Source organism: Canis lupus, chromosome 19, assembly GCF_003254725.2.
Source record: "Canis lupus dingo isolate Sandy chromosome 19, ASM325472v2, whole genome shotgun sequence".
Classification (NCBI taxonomy): domain Eukaryota; kingdom Metazoa; phylum Chordata; class Mammalia; order Carnivora; family Canidae; genus Canis; species Canis lupus.
Window position 1 is genome coordinate 30,681,032 of NC_064261.1, and position 16,626 is coordinate 30,697,657.

General features: G+C 37.5%; 1 protein-coding gene across 3 annotated transcripts in view; it reads right to left on the reverse strand.

The window, feature by feature from the left end:
* Positions 1–797: 797 nt before the first annotated feature.
* Positions 798–16,626, reverse strand: part of RALB (RAS like proto-oncogene B) — a 47,836-nt gene continuing 32,007 nt past the window's right edge. For all 3 annotated transcript variants that reach the window (XM_025429096.3, XM_025429104.3, XM_035702371.2), the window contains 3 exons: positions 12,644–12,852; positions 8,346–8,523; positions 798–2,368 (listed from right to left, as the gene is read on the reverse strand). In XM_025429096.3, the coding sequence (XP_025284881.1) occupies positions 2,249–2,368; positions 8,346–8,523; positions 12,644–12,852 (507 nt within the window). In that variant the 3' untranslated portion in view covers positions 798–2,248. The remainder of the gene's footprint in view (positions 2,369–8,345; positions 8,524–12,643; positions 12,853–16,626) is intronic.

Here is a 16,626-nt window from a genome sequence, read left to right on the forward strand (position 1 = left end):
GAAATCAGCTCTACTGCCCAGAAACACTTATCATATTACCCAGTTTTATTTTCATCAAAACACTTACTCTGATATTTTCATTTATTTGTCTACTACATCACCGGAGCATAAGCTCTGGGAGAACAGAGCTCTTGCCTACCTTGTTCAATACCATCCTAGCACCTAGAACTGAGTCTGACACCAAGTAGGTGCTCAAATATTTCTAGAATGAATACTTTAGGAAAATAATGGTAGGCTCTTGGACACAATAGATCAACATTTAGCAAGTAACCGTGCTTCAAATTTATAAATAACATTGCATCCCTAGTTTTCTATGTGAATGAATCTCATATATATAAATTCTTTTGTTAGGAAGATGCATTTCTGACTGCTATCCAGTTTAATATAATTTTAGAAATATACTAATAGCACAAACCAAGAATAACTTCCATAGCACGAGATAATTCATACCATCTTTAATATACTTGTACATCTTCTAAATCTACCTATTGACTACAACTGATATCACAAAGGTTGTTTCAAAAACTTCAAGAGTGTGACTACCTTTGAGTTTTTAAACTTTACAAAGAAAGGGTAGTCCTCTCTCCCAAAGGAAAGATGAAGTTAAAATTAATGTTTGTACTTAAATTTTACTTCCCATAGACCAGTTCAAAGGATTAACTGAAATAAAGTTTGTCTGATATCGCGGAACATCTAACAAGATCAATAATGAGTAAGTTACTGTCAGTTTCTCTAATACTTGCATTTTACATATATGACAAGAGGGGAAAAGAAAAAGGCTGAAACCCTTGAAAAAGTGTTTTTGTCTGCTTTTTTATTTTATTTAAAAAAAGACCATGATTCTTTGGGAGGTGATACAAGATTGCTTTCCAGTCAGATCATAATTTCCACAATTTCTGTAATAACTATAAATTTGAAAGGTTCCCACTCTCCCCACCCCAATTCACTTTTGGCACCTGTGTGTGAAATGTCACTTCCAAAAAATGGGGGAAAATATGCTGAATACTGGGTTTTCATCACACAGTACTCCTTTCCTGAGGAAAAATTTTCTGGTTGCTAAATTGAGAATATTGATACAAGAATGCTTAACAATATCTCATCAGTAAAAGCCTTTTTCTAACCAACTCTATGGCTGTCTCAGAAGAAAATTACATAGAAATAGCAGCCAATTCTCAGAGGTAAAAAGGCAATGGCTTATCTTATCCTTTTCCACTTCTCCTAATTTTACATTTAGAATTAGAGCAAATCTATGAGAGGTAGCAGAAGGTCTGGCACAGGCTCTGGCTTCATGATTTGAAAATACAATTTCAACTCATCACATTCTTCAGAAGAACTCATTATACTTAAAAGAAACACGCAAAGAGGCTCTCTTAACCTCTGCATGCAGAGGTTGACCAGAAGAACATACATTGGTTACCAGCAGAGAAGGATGGGCCTAACCATCTGGCAATTAGGAGATGGTGTATCCAAAGATATAGTCTTGATCTGGTTAGAAAACTGTGTCATTTGTAAAGTATATTACTCTTGAGTCTTCACTTACTCTGCTAAAAAGAAGCTTCTACACAAAAATCAGGATGCTACAGGAGAGAAATAGCTAACACAGGCTATAGTTGGCTAATATTTAAATACAAAGAATTCAACTTTCATTTTGCATATGTGTGAAGGGTTTGTGAGCTTGTTACTGACCTATTTGGCCCAATTCATATTTATTTTTATTTTTTCACTGTGCTTCAGATCCATGGGGTATTGCCAAAATACTTATCCCAAAAATCTCTGAATTTTTATTAGAGCTTAATGGATTTATTTGAATACTTCTGTTAAGCTGATAAGAGTTAGGGAGAGTCTTATCCTACTCCCTCTCCCAAACCTAATTAGACATTTTTATTTCAAAACAAAAGATGGTGATATTATAAAACTAGGGAAGGAAATAAGATGCTATGACAGTACACTTCTTTTTAGTTAACACTTATTTCTTACCTATAGCACTACGAATGTGATAAAACTTTTGGGAAGGAGAAGGGAAGAAGGAAATTCCAAAACCTCCCAACAAAGTAGCCATTCCAATGCATGGACAAGGGCTTATTTCTTCTGCCAGCCACTGATTCACAAATATTTTCCCCATTTAAAGAAGTATGTGTGAATGAGGTTGGGGAGAGCAAGAACACATCAAGGAGTCAACTATACTCTTCTCTTAATGAGCCCGCCCTATGTCCTTAGTGGCGACTGACTTCATCCGCCATCTTGGCTTTCACAGTAAGCAACATCTTTCTTTAAAACTTTTCTTGTTCTTGCTGCTTTTCTTGCCATTCTTGTCTTTGTTCTCGGACATTTTTTTGGCTCTGATTTCTCTCATTAGGTCAAAGAACACCTGGGGTGGGGAGGAAGGCATGAAAAGAATAGGGAAGAAAAAGCCATTTAATGATTTCATGAAACAATTCCACTAAGCAGGATATGTAGTTACATTTTAAAGCATAAAGCAAACTTATTTTTAGCAACCCTGTACCAAAATTTGCATCAGACTTTTTAGCATTTCCAACCAGGAGTCAAGGTTAAGAATAGGAGTGCCTGCTACCGGGTACTTTCTTTTTTTTTTTTTTTTTTTTTCCACTGGGTACTTTCTTAGATACTACCAAGTAATCCTTATCATGACCTTACTAAGGTCAGAATATCATTATGTCTGACAGCTTCCCCAGCAAAACTAGCAGACTTGGAACATGGTGGGGTGGGGAGAAAAGCATAAACAAACTAAGGCTCCTGCACCAGGAAATCGGGAAATGGGGAGGAGAGATGTGCTGTCCCACACCCTCCCACGCCCATGCCCCTGCCCTATTCTCAGGAACAGCCACTGTTCCATTCCTTGTGATGTTCGCTGAAAGGAACTTTATCAAGAACTGATAGAAGTCTTGTCCTTTGAATGCCAGTGTGTTACTCAGATACAAATTATCATTTGTCACAATAGTTTGGGTTTTGCCCTCTGCTACCAGCAATCATGCCAAAGTGCTGATGATACCCAAGCAGACAAAATATGCCTCCTACAAAGAAACATTTCAGATTTCTCAGAGGGAATGACAGCATGAGACTGAGTGTAGGCTTTAATCTTTGGATGTTCGTACAAAACTACACACTCCTTTTATTTTCATAGACATACCTTCTTCTTGGTGAAAAGTAAGATCAAACTTTCCAAGTGGGAGACTCCACATGCATTCACTACCAGCTCTGAGCCCAGAAAAGGACCCCCTTCCCCCAAAGTGACCTAAGCACTCCACCCACAAGAGCAGCAGTGAACAGCTTCAGATATTACAGCTTTTTCTTTTTGTTCTAACAGCAAAGGCAAGAAGGGAATGGAATGTGTCCAATTGAAAATGATGACGAAGTTGTTCATAGCTGATCTTATCAACAACCTCCCGTCCTTTCGTGTAAATTGTTTACAAGTGAATACAATGCTGCCAGTCATAAGTTTCTGCTGGGTCCTGTTTGGCAGGTCAAGCTGGTCCAGTAGAGGAAGGGGAGATGCAAGGTGCCCTGCAATAGCCCCAACCACCACCACCCTGTCAAAAAAAATAAAAAATAAAAAATACACACCCACAGTTCCATGCTGAGAAAGCCTTCCTGATTTTTTTTTTTTAATAAAATACATGTCTGGATTTCCTGCATGTTCCTACATGTAGGAAACAATTTGATAGAAAGAAAGAGATTTGGAATAGCACAGGAATAAATATAAGAGGTGAGAAATAATATGAAGAAAAAATACTTAACAAGTGAACATGTTTCACCTCTCAGACAGATTTATATTGTAGATGCTGCCAAAGTGCTTCTAAAGTGAACGAGTTCCGAGGAGAAATAATGACAGACACCACAGAAATACAATGAATTATAAGAAAATATTTAAAAACGATATACCAACAAATTGGACAACCTGGAAGAAATGAATAAATTCCTAGAAACATACAATATCCCAAAATAGAATCAGGAAAAAAAAAACAAAATTTGAACAGACTGATTACTAGTAATAAAATTGATTACTAGTAATAAAATTGAATTCGTAATCAAAAAACTCCCAATAAATGAAAGTCAGGGACCAGATGGCTTCACAGGTGAATTGCACCTAACATTAAAGAAGAGTTAATACCTATTCTTCTCTAACTAGTCCAAAAAAAGAAAATAAAGAAAAGGAAGGAACACTTCCAAATCCATTCTGTGAGGTCAATGTTTCCCTGATACAAAACCAGACAAAGAAACCACAAAAAAAAGGAAACTACAGGGGACCCTGGGTGGCTCAGTCAGTTAAGCATCCGACTCCTGATTTCAGCCCAGGTCATGATCTCAGGGTCATGAGACTGAGCCCTGCATTAGACTCCATGCTCAGTGGGGAGTCTGCTTGAGGTTCTCTCTCTGCCCTTCACCCCCCATACCCTCTACCTCTCAGATAAATGATAAATAAATCTTAAAAAGAAGAGTATAGGCCAATATCTCTGATAAAGACAAGTGCAAAAATCCTCAACAAAATATCAGCAAACTGAATTCGACAACACATTCCAAGGATCATTCACCACAGTCAAGTGGGACTTATTCTAGAGATGCAAAGTGGTTCAATATTTGCAAATCAATCATCACATTAAAAAGAGAAAGGAAGGCAGCCCCGGTGGCTCAGTGGTTTAGCGCCACCTTCAGCCCAGGGTGGGATCCTGGAGACCCGGGATCGAGTCCCACGTCGGGCTCCCTGCATGGAGCCTGCTTCTCCATCTGCCTGTGTCTCTGCCTCTCTCTCTCTCTCTCTCTCTCTCTTTCTCATGAATAAATAAATAAAATCTTAAAAAAATAATAATAATAAAAAGAGAAAGGATAAAACCCACATGATCATTTCAATAGATCCAGAAAAAGCATGTGACAAAACACAACATCTGTTCATGATAAAAATTCCCAACAGAGTGGATTTAGAGACAACATACCTCAACATAATAAAGGTCATATCTGAAAAACTCACAGCTAACATCATACTCAATGGTGTAAAAATGAGAGCTTTTCCTTTATGATCAGAAACAAGAATGTCCACTCTTACCACTTCTATTCAAAATAGTACTGGAAATCCTAGCCACAGCAATCAGATAAGAAAATGAAACAAAAGGCATACAAATTTAAAAAGAAGAAGTAAAACTGTCACTATTTGCAGGTGACATGATACAATATACAGAAAACCCTAAAGATACCACAAAAAAACCTATTAAAATGGATAAATAAATTCAGTAAAGTTATAGGATACAAAATTAATACTCAAATTTGTTCTGCTTCTAGACACCAAAATTGAAGTAGCAGAAAGAAGAATTAAGAAAATAATCCCATTTACAATTACACCAAAAAGAATAAAATACCTGGAAATAAGTTTTACCAGGAGATAAAAGACCTACACTCTGAGAACTATAATACATTGATAAAAGAAATTGAAAATGACATAAACAAATATAGATATTTCATGCTCATAGACTGGAAGAATATTATTAAAATGTCCATACTTCCCAAAGCCATCTACATATTCAGTACAATCCCTATCAAAATACCAATAGTATTTTTCACAGAACTAGAACAAATAATCCTCAAATTTGTATAGAACCACAAAAGACTCTGAATAGCCAAATCAATCCTGAGAAAGAATAATAAAGCTGGAAGTATCATAATCCCAGATATCAAGATATACTTCCAAAACTTTAGTAATCCAAACAGTGTGGTCTTGGCTCAAAAGCAGACATATAGATCAATGGAACAGGACAGAAGGCACAGAAATAAACCCATGATTATATGGTCAATTAATCTAAGACAAAGAAGACAAGAATATATAATGGAGAAAAAACAGTCTTTTTAATAAATGGTGTTGGGAAAACTAGACAGCCACATGCAAAAGAATGAAACTGGACTACTTTCTTAGACCACATACAAAAATAAACTCGAAATAGACTAAAGATCTAAATGTGAGACCTGAAACCATAAAACTCATAAAAGAAAAAACATAGGCACAAGCACCAAGTTTTGTATGGAAGTGCTGAATAACTATATTGTACATACACACCCTGAAGCTAATATTGCACTGTATGTTAACTATACTGGAATTTAAATTAAAGCTTGAGAAAAAAAGAAAATATAGGCAGTAATTTCTTGGACATCAGCCTTAGCAACATATTTGTGGATCTATCTCCTCAGAAAAGGGAAACAAAAGCAAAAATAAACTATTGGTAGTACACCAAAAGAAAAAGCTTTTGAATAGGTAAGGAAACCATCAACAAAAGAAAAAACAACCAATAAATGGGAGAAGATATTTGTAAATCATAAATTTGATAAGGGGTTAATGTCCAAAATATATAAAGAATGTACAAAACTCAACACCTAAAAACCAAATAATCTCATTAAAAATGCACAGAGGACCTGAATAAACATTTTTCCAAAGAAGACCTACAGAAGGCCACAGGCACATGAAAAGACACATCACTCATCCTCAGGGAAATGTAGATCAAAACCACATGAGGGATCACCTCTCACACCTGTCAGGCCAATAACAAGACAAGAAAATAAGTGTTAGCAAGGATATGGAGAAAAGGGAACACTTGTGCACTATGGATAGAAATGTAAAATGGTGCAGCCACTATGGAAAACAGTATGGAGGTCCCTCAAAAACTTAAAAACAGAACTACCATATGATCCAGTAATTGCACTACTGGGTATTTATCCAAAGAAAATGAAAACACTAATTCAAAAATATATACGCACCCTGATGTTTATAGAAGCATGATTTACAAGAGCCAAATTACGGAAGCAACACAGGTGACCACTGATAGATGAATGGATAAGGAAGAAGAGGTATACATACAATGGAATATTACTCAGCCATGAAAAAAGAATGTGATCTTGACATTTGTAACGGCATGGATGGGCTTAGAGGGTGCTATACTAAGTGAAATAAGACAAGCAGAGAAAGACAAATGCCATATGATTTCACTTATATGTGGAATTTAAAAAGCAAAAGAAACAAACAAAAACAGACTCTTAAATACAGAGAACAAACTGGTGTTTGCCAAAGGGGAGGAGGGCAGGAGGATGGGTGAATTAGGTGATGGAGATTAAGAGGTACAAACTGTCAGTTATGAAATAAGTCATAGTGATGAAAAGTAGAGCATAGGGAACAGAGTCAATAATACTGTAATAACATGGTGTGATGACAGATGATGAGTACATTTATCGTAATGAGCACTAAGTAATATACAGAATTGTTAAATCAACTTGTTGTACACCCAAAATGAATATAACATTGCATGCCAATTATATTTGAATAAATATTTTTTTTAAAAAATAAAGTGAGTCCTCTCTAACACCAATATTCTAAATACCAATGTTCTTCTACCATCACTTCAGGCTAAAGCTTGGTTACAAATCTGTCCCTCTTCAGGTAATGAGTAAAGGAGAATCATTTCCCCCTAAGAAAGAGCAATGTAAGAAGCACTTTGAGGGATTCAGATGCTGCTGCTGCTGAATACAAAGCAGATAACAGCCACTGCCGGGCTGCCAAAATGAAATAGGTTTAGATGCTACAAGAGCATGGATCATGAAGTAAGAGCCAATGAACAAGGTGAAGGCAGAAGGCAAAGCCTCGTCTCTAAGGTTGTCTACTTTAACTGTGTGGCAACCACTTTGAACCTTAATTCTTTTTAAAAAAAAATACTAACAATGGCAATCACTGGTAGGTGGATTTTCAAATTGTCAATGTTCATCATTTTCAAGGTCACTCTTTCATTGGCTTCAGAGATCTGAATGAGAAAGTACGCTGGGGATGAGTAAGGGAGAGAAGAGAGGAGAGATCCCTAGAGAGTTGATCCTAAGAGCAAAAACTACTTAGAAGCTAAGTTATAAAGACAGAGCACCTTGGCTCTGCCAGTGGCCAATTAGGTGAAAAGAAGAAATCTAACTAATATCTCAATGACAGCAAAACCAAGATACACCATGTGTCTTTGGGGAATCTCCTAAGAACCTGCTGAAGAATGTGATCCTGAAGAACAGGCCACAGAAGATGAGAGCAGAGGGAAGCTACTTATGTCCATCCTACCCGGTCTGCATAAAGCCAGGGCCTCATCTTACCATACTTCCAAGGGCCATGCCAACACTAAGCATACCCACAAAGGTGCATGACTCTGAGTTGTTTTAACTCCAGGGCCAAATCCTTCCAGGGCTTCTCACTATACTGGTTGAGACATCTGGAAAAATCAGTCCTCCTCTACATTCCATAAACAGTTCCCTCAAAGCCAAACAGATGAGGCATCTACATTCTGCTGTTTCTAGGAAACACACACAGAGCACACACCTACCTTGTCCACATTAGCTCGCGTTTTAGCCGATGTCTCCACGTACTGCACACCCCACTCCTCTGCTTTAGTCCTCGCCTCTTCGATGGGCACCTGCCTCCGCTCCTCTAGGTCAGACTTGTTTCCCACGACAAGCAATGGAATTTTATCTTCTTCAGCCTTAACACGGAGGATCTGTTCCCTAAGGCACAGCATCAAAATAACCAAAACAAAACAATACAATACAGCTGAAAAAGCTTAAATAAGAACTCAATTTCACTGATGCTTCTAAAACGAAAGCCTTTTCCTAGGAAGCAGAAAAACTTGTTACACTTAGAACATGTTCCAAGGACGCACTCCGTAGATCCTGCCATAAACTAGACAAGTGTTTTCAAAGCCTGGTTCTCAGTCTGCCTATACCAGAGGGATGGGGGTACTCATCACAGATACAGATTTCTGGGTCCAACAGGAGTCCTGCAGAAGTAATGTCTGAATAGGGGCCCAGGCTTCTGCATTTCAACAGGGTCCCAAATTTATGCTTAGGCATTGAAAAATTTTTAACAAAAAGAACAACTTGGGAACCGCTGAAATAAAAACAAGCTAAGAGGAGTATCTTCATACATATAAAATGCTTATTAATTCCCTGTAAAAAAAAAATGGTATGATTTCTTTGTGAGAGTAACAGCTATGAAGTCAATGTTTTTCATAATGAAGGTAGTGGTCTATTAGATCATGAAATGAGTTTAATGAGTCACAACCAGTAATTTTTTTCCTCAATGAAACAATATTATAGAACAGAAACTCAGAGGGAATCTTGAGTATTACATCAAGTATGGTTTTGTGAAACTTCTGTTTCGATTCTAACTGTATGTGTATATGTAGCTGCTCCCCCAAAGACAGGTTCCATTTGGATACAGTAAATGTTACAGCCAACAGAATGGAGTCAGTTATGTTGGGGTGTGTATTTTAATGCATATTATATTTCTACTACAAAGTGAAAAAAAAGAAAGAAAATAATGCACATTAAATTTTACCTCTACTAAAACTATCAGCTATCTAAAATGATTAATCTAGGGGCACCTGGGTGGCTCAGTGGTTGAGCATCTGCCTTCAGCTCGGGTTGTAATCCTGGGGGTCCTGAGATAGAGTCCCATATCAGGAACCCCTGCAGGGAGCCTGCTTCTCCCTCTACCTCTGTCTCTGCCCCTGTGTGTCTCATGAATAAATAAAACCTTTTCAATAAATAAATAAAATTATTAATCAAAATCCAGCATTAAAAAAATTAAACAGGGATCCCTGGGTGGCGCAGTGGTTTGGCGCCTGCCTTTGGCCCAGGGCGCGATCCTGGAGACCCGGGATCGAATCCCACATAGGGCTCCCGGTGCATAGAGCCTGCTTCTCCCTCTGCCTATGTCTCTGCCTCTCTCTCTCTCTGTGACTATCATAAATAAATAAAAATTTAAAAAAAAATTAAACATTCCATTGTCATTCTTTTGGTCCAGTAAAAACACTTCTACTTTCTAAAATACTCCAAGAAGAGACTCCTTCAAAAGCATATTTTATGGAGCTCTGCATTGATTTTTATATGACATAGGGTAATATTTCATAATAAAAATATATTATATAATTACAAGTTTTCCATTAGAGTCAATTTAAGTATCAGATATCAAATGTTCTAAGAAAAATGAAAAAAAAGAAAAGTAGATGCTTGAAAATTGCCTTTTAACAGCTTTGCTATAGGTTACATTTCAACAGAGGTCAAAGAACATACTAAACTTAGAAGTTATATGATCAACACAACTATGAACGAGAAAAACTAATAGCTCTCTGGTTTATTAGTCATGCAGACGTTTGTAACATTACCTCATTAATAAACATATTCAATCAAAAATGGGAGTATCGAGTCTGGTCTCTTCTTACAAACCTATTTTTCTAGCTTATTGAATATCATCCAGGGAAATTTTCAAGGAAGATAGAGCATATTAACGTTTTATGTTGGGACCTTCCCATAGATTAGAAATGCTACGTTTGAAAACTGCAAACAGGCATATGGTGAGTTTAACTGCAAAGGCTCAGATACTGTGCCTCCACTCTTTGTTTCCGATGCCTTGAGAAACCTGGACAGACCTGTGACTTTTATCTGAATCTCCAGAGTTCAAGTCAGAAGTAACTTGCTCAACCTTTTTTTTTTTTTTTTTTTTTTGGTAGTCATCTGTCCTTTTATTTCTAAGGATCCCTGTTCTCACATAATGACTGACACCCATCTCTCAAGATGAGATGAGACTCTGCTTGGAATCTCTGAGAATGCATGAATGTTGTCTGTGTGTGTATGATGGCGTGGGGGGACAGGACGAGGGCTGCATTGTCTATTCTCTTGTCTGGACTCTTCCACTGCCCATCATTTCCCTTCTTGGCGAGTCATGGGGTAATGGGAAGTCAAAAGGTACAAGATATGCAAGAAAATAAGGAAGTGTGTGCATCTGTCTTGTTTTATCCTGAAGGACAGAGAAAATAGGATTATGTAGCTACAAACACAATTATGAATATAGGGGCTATTCCCACAGAGAGAAAAATCAAGGTGTATTGGGAAAGTCTGAAAAATTAATAGGACTGCTCATAAGAGTCGTGATCATGTAACTGATCACCACAACATACACACTTTAGTACCAGAGAATTTAGGTGTTCCACCTCTGAAGACTTGACACTATGCAGCATAGCAACAGAGCGCTACTTTGTTTACCTCCCATTCACTCTGCTGGTTTAGCTGGGTTCACCCATTGAGGCCTCCCGGGCTCACTGATGCTTCTTTCCCAATATTTAGTTTCCCCATTTTGATCTTTGGCTAATCCTTTAATTTCTGACCAAAACTTGCTAAAGAATGGGGGGGGGGGGAGTTTCTTTTCTCCCCTTCTTAGTTCCCTATTAGACTCTAAATCTGGTTCTTAAAATCAAAAGTCCTCTGGATATAAGGAGAGTAGATGAAAAAATACAGTTGTGTAAGAGAAACACAAAGCATAGGAGGCAAGGAGAAAGACGCCCTTCTGGTTAGAATTCCTAAGGATTATGCCTAACTAGCTCACATTTCCTTATGACAAAATGAACTTCCGGTAACTTTAACTACTGCATTTAGGGCCGCCTGCTGGCTCAGCGGGGAGCCTCTGCCTTAGGCTCAGGGCGTGATCCTGGGGACCTGGGATAGAGTCCCATATCAGGCTCCACTGCAGGGAAAAGGCCTGATCTTGCTTCTCCCTCTGCCTGTGTCTCTGCCTCTCTCTCTGGGTCTCTCATGAATAAATAAATAAAATCTAAAAGAAAAAAGCTACTGCATTTAAAATGAATTGCAGCAGTTAATATTCCACCACACAAGCACCAGGTGCTCACAGTGTGAGAAGGCACGGGGCCACCATACAATGCAGTGGCCATGCAGCCTGCCCCGAAGAGTTTACAGCTTAGAGCCTCACTTCATCTCATCAACTAACAAGTGCAGTTTCAGACAGACAGAATCTCCAATGTTAAGTAAAGTTGCCCAGGGTCACAAAACTGCTAAGGGGCAGGGGATGGATTCAAAGCCAGATCTGTCTGATTCTAAGGCTGGGCCCTTTCCATTCGCCTCTGTTAACAGTCCTTACGGTAGCAGCAAATGGTCACTCGGACACACATCTTTCACTCTCCTGACAATGTTTCATCAACCTCAAAATAGATAAAAATTATTACTTTTCTGCAAAAGTATAAAAAAGATAAAAATGGTTGAGGTGCCTGGGTGGCTCAGTTGGTTAAGTGTCTGACTCTTGATTTCAGCTCAGGTCATGATCTCAGGGCCCTGGAATCAAGCTCCACATTGGGCTCCGAGCTCAGTGGGGAGTCTGCTTAAGATTCTCTCTCTCCTTCTCCCTCTGCCCTACCCCTGCTCGTTGCTCTCTCTCTTTCTGTTTCACTCTCTCTCTCTCCTTCAAATAAATAAATAAAATCTTTGGAGAAAAATAAAGATATACTTTTATTAGTGAACTCCTCAATCACTGTCCCTTAGGATTTATATGAAAACAAAATTATAGATCCCTGAGAATATGGAATGGCTTCATCCTCTCTAGGGACAACAGATTCTTAAGATAATTTATATTCAGAAATTATAAAAACAGGGAAGCCCAAAGAGATTATAACAAATGGTGGACTATCATGTGCCAAGATTCAAAAAGCCGCAGAAAATTCTCCTTAATAGCAAGCTCAACCCTCTACTACTGTGCTCACCCCCAAAGTCCTGCCAAGCCAAAAAAGAGAGGCAAAAAGCCTCCCAGAATCTGGAGGCTATTTCACTTCAAACATACCTGAATTCAGCAGTTGCTGTAAACGATTCATGTTCTGTGATTGAGAACACAAGGAGGAAGCCTTCCCCACTGCGGAAGTAGTTGTCTCGAATGGCTGCATAGTCCTCTTGTCCAGCCGTGTCCAGAATATCTATCTGGACTTCTTCTCCATCAAGAACCACTTTCTTCCTGTAACTGTCAGCTTTGGTAGGTTCATAGTCTTCTACAAACTGAGGAAGTAAACAACACGATCAGTAATTAACAAAGTTTTAAGGGAAAAAACATCTGCCAAAAAAATACATTTCAATATATGGGCACTTGGCCTACAATCAACTGAGTATTTATTGGGTGCCTATCATTATCACACTATGTACAAAGCACTATGAAATAAAAATAACTCCTTATATAACACTTCTGTTCTTTATTGCTCTCAGCTCTACCACTTTTTATTTATTTTGCTTTTAAACAAGAGCAGATATTCCCATTTTGTAGATGAGGAGACCAAGCACAGGGCAGAAGGAACACTTGGCATTATTATTCTCAGGATAAAATTACAATAACAAACACTGGCAAGAGTGAGAAGCAGAAGCTCTTATATATAATCAACAGAAGTATAAAACTCATCTGAAAAGTAATTTGGCAAAAGAAACTAGGAAGATTAAATATACACATAATGAAATATAAAAATAAACCCATCAAGCACCAGAAGAAAACATGGGTGAAATCCTTTTATTACCTTGAAGTAGGGAAGGCCTTTTTAACTATGACTCAAACTCCAGAAGCCATGTAAGAAAAAATTGATAAATTAGACTACATAAAAAACTTTTAAAACTTCCATATGGCACAACACACTATAAAGAAAGACAAATGACAAACAGGGAAAAAGTATTTGAACCCACATCACAAAGAGCTATATTTAAACAGTTCCTAGAAACAGGGAGAAAAAAAAGATCAACAATCCAATGGGGAAAAAGTGGCAACAGACATAAACAATTCACAGAAAAATAAATACATATCATGTTAAACACACGAAAAGATGTTCATCCTCACTGAATATAGAGAATGGAAATTGTTAACTACATGGAAATAGCATTTTTCACCTACCAGACTCGCAAAAACCCCAATGTTGGACAACACACTCTGGGGAAATGGGCCCTCTTGTACATGGCTGGTGGGAGTAGAGAACAGTGCAGTCTTTATGGAGATGAACAGAGCAAGACCTAAGAGCACTGGAGAAGCACTCATCCTCGGTCCCAGCCACTCTGCTTCTAGGGATCTAATCTACAGCAACATACAAGGTGATCCCTGTGGCACTGTGACAGCAAACAATTAATAACCACCCAAACGTCCAGCAGCAGGCACCCACCAATGGAACACTATGCAGTTATAAAAAATGACAAAGAGAACTATGTACAGATACATAATAAAGATCTCCAGATTATAAGTCTACCTTTTGCACAAGTGGGGAGAATAAGGAAGAAATGTGTGTGTGTATAGTTTGTTATATATATATTATATATATATATACATATATACATATATATATATCTTAACATATATGTATATGCCTACGTACCTATGTTTATATGTATGTATATATTTGCCAAAAAGATACTCTGAAAAGAAATAAAACAAACAAACTTAAAAGTTGTGAAACATGGGATGCCTGGGTGGCTCAGTGGTTGAGCAACTGCCTTTGGCTCAGGTCATGATCCCAGGGTTCTGGTATCAAGTCCCACATAGGGCTCCCCACAGGGAGCCTGCTTCTCCCTCTGCCTATGTCTTTGCCTGTGTCTCTCATGAATAAATAAATAAATAATCTTTAAAAAAGAATACTTTAAAATTAAATCAGTGCTGGTTTAGGCAGATATCCACATGCAGAAGAATGAAGTTAGACCCGTACTTCACATCACATACAAAAATTAACTCAAAATGGATTAAGACCAAAATGTAAGAGCTAAAACCACAAACTCTAAGAAGAAAACACAGGTGTAAGTCTTTATGACCTGAGATTTGGCAATACATCCTTAGGACCTCAAAAGCACAAGCAACAACAACAAGAAATAAACTGGACTTCATCAAAATGTAAAACTGTCATGCTTCAAAGGATACCATCAAGAAAGTGAAAAGATAACCCATAAAATGAGAGAAAATATTTGTGTATCATCTAAGAAGGAACTTGTATTACAAATACATAAGACACTTAAAATTGAACAATAAAATAGCTCAATTTAAAAATAGACTAAGGACTGGAATAAACATTTCTCCGAAGAAAACACACAAATGGCCAATAACCCAATATCATCAGTCATCAGAGAAATGCAAATCAGAACCCCAATGAAATACTACTTCATACATACCTAGGATGTATAATCAAAAAGAAACAATGACAAGTGTTGGCAAGGGTATGGAGAAACTAGAACCCTCATACATTGCTTGCAGGATTATAAAATGGTGCAGCTGCTATGGAAAACAGTTTTGCAGTTCCCAAGAAGTTATATGTACAGTTACCATAAGACCTAGCAAGTTTCATGCCTCAATATATTCAGGCAAGAGAATTTAAGACATAGGTCTATAAAAATTTATACACAAATGTTCATGGTGACATTATTCAAAATAGCCAAAAAGAAGAAAGAATCCAAATGTCCATCAATGTATGAATGGATAAACAAAATATAGCATACCCAGACAATGGAATATTACTCCGTGATAAAAAGGAATGAAGTACTGCGATGCCTGGGTGGTTCAGTAGGTTAAGCATGCAACGCTTGATTTCAGCTCAGGTCATGATCCTAGCATCATGAGATCGAGCCCCACATTGGGCTCTGTGCTGGGTGTATAACCTGCTTAGGATTCTCTCTCTCTCACTCCCTCCACTCCTCTCTCTAAAATAAATAAATAAAAAAATAATAATAAATAAAATAAAATAAATAAATAAATAAATAAGGATCTTTTTTTCAAAAAAAAAAAAAAGAACAAAGTACTGATACAAGTTACAACATGGTGAGCTTTCAAAACATTATGCTAAGTGAAAGAAACCAGATATAAAGACCACATATGATATGATTCCAATTATATGAAATGTCTAGATAGGCAAATCCATAAAAACAGAAAGTGGTTGTCAGGAACCAGAAGTGGAAGCAGGGGAGGCAATAATGAGGAAAAATTGCTTATATGTAGGGAGTTTTCCCTTTTGAGAAAATTCTTCTAAAATTATATAATGGTGATGATTGCATATCTGTGTGAATACACTAAAAAGTCATTGAATTGTACATTTGAAAAGGGTGAATATCATGGTATGTGAATTATATCTTAATATATTGTAATTTAAATTTTTAAAAATTTAAAAATTGAACTGAGATTATCAGTTTGAACTTATGGGCCCTCTGAAGAATACCCTTAAAAAAAGCCTCATGCTAGGGCACCTGGGTGGCTCAGTGGGTTAAGCATTCAACTACTGATTTAGGCTCAGGTCATGATCTCAAGATTGTGAGATCCAGCCCCACATGGGCCTCTGCAGTCAGCAGGGAGTCTGCTTCTCTCCATCTACCACCTCTCTCTCCCCTCTCCCTCAGCCCCTCTCACCACTCATGCACACCTTCTAAAATAAACTTTTTTTAAAAAGAGCCTCATGCTGCCGATTGAGAGCTAATGGTTCAGATTATTTTAAATTTCAAAATAAAAAAAAATGAAAAGAATTTTATATTAGGTTCTTACATTTGTATTAATAGTTGTATTAAAATACACCATATGTGAAAATTGACCTATGCTTCACACAGTGTCCTTTTAACTCCTTTCCAAAGAGACAAATCCATGACCCCAAAAAACCCCACCACCCAGTGCAAATCTCTGAATACCACCATAAAGCATCTCAATTGTATATTTCTGAGCTTTCAAGTTTAAAACCAGCAAGAGTTCCATGGACTCCCGGGACATAGGAAGTCAGAGTGTCCTGATATGACTGCATACCTCTGTGCCAGTGAAAAGTGTACAGATTATTAGGA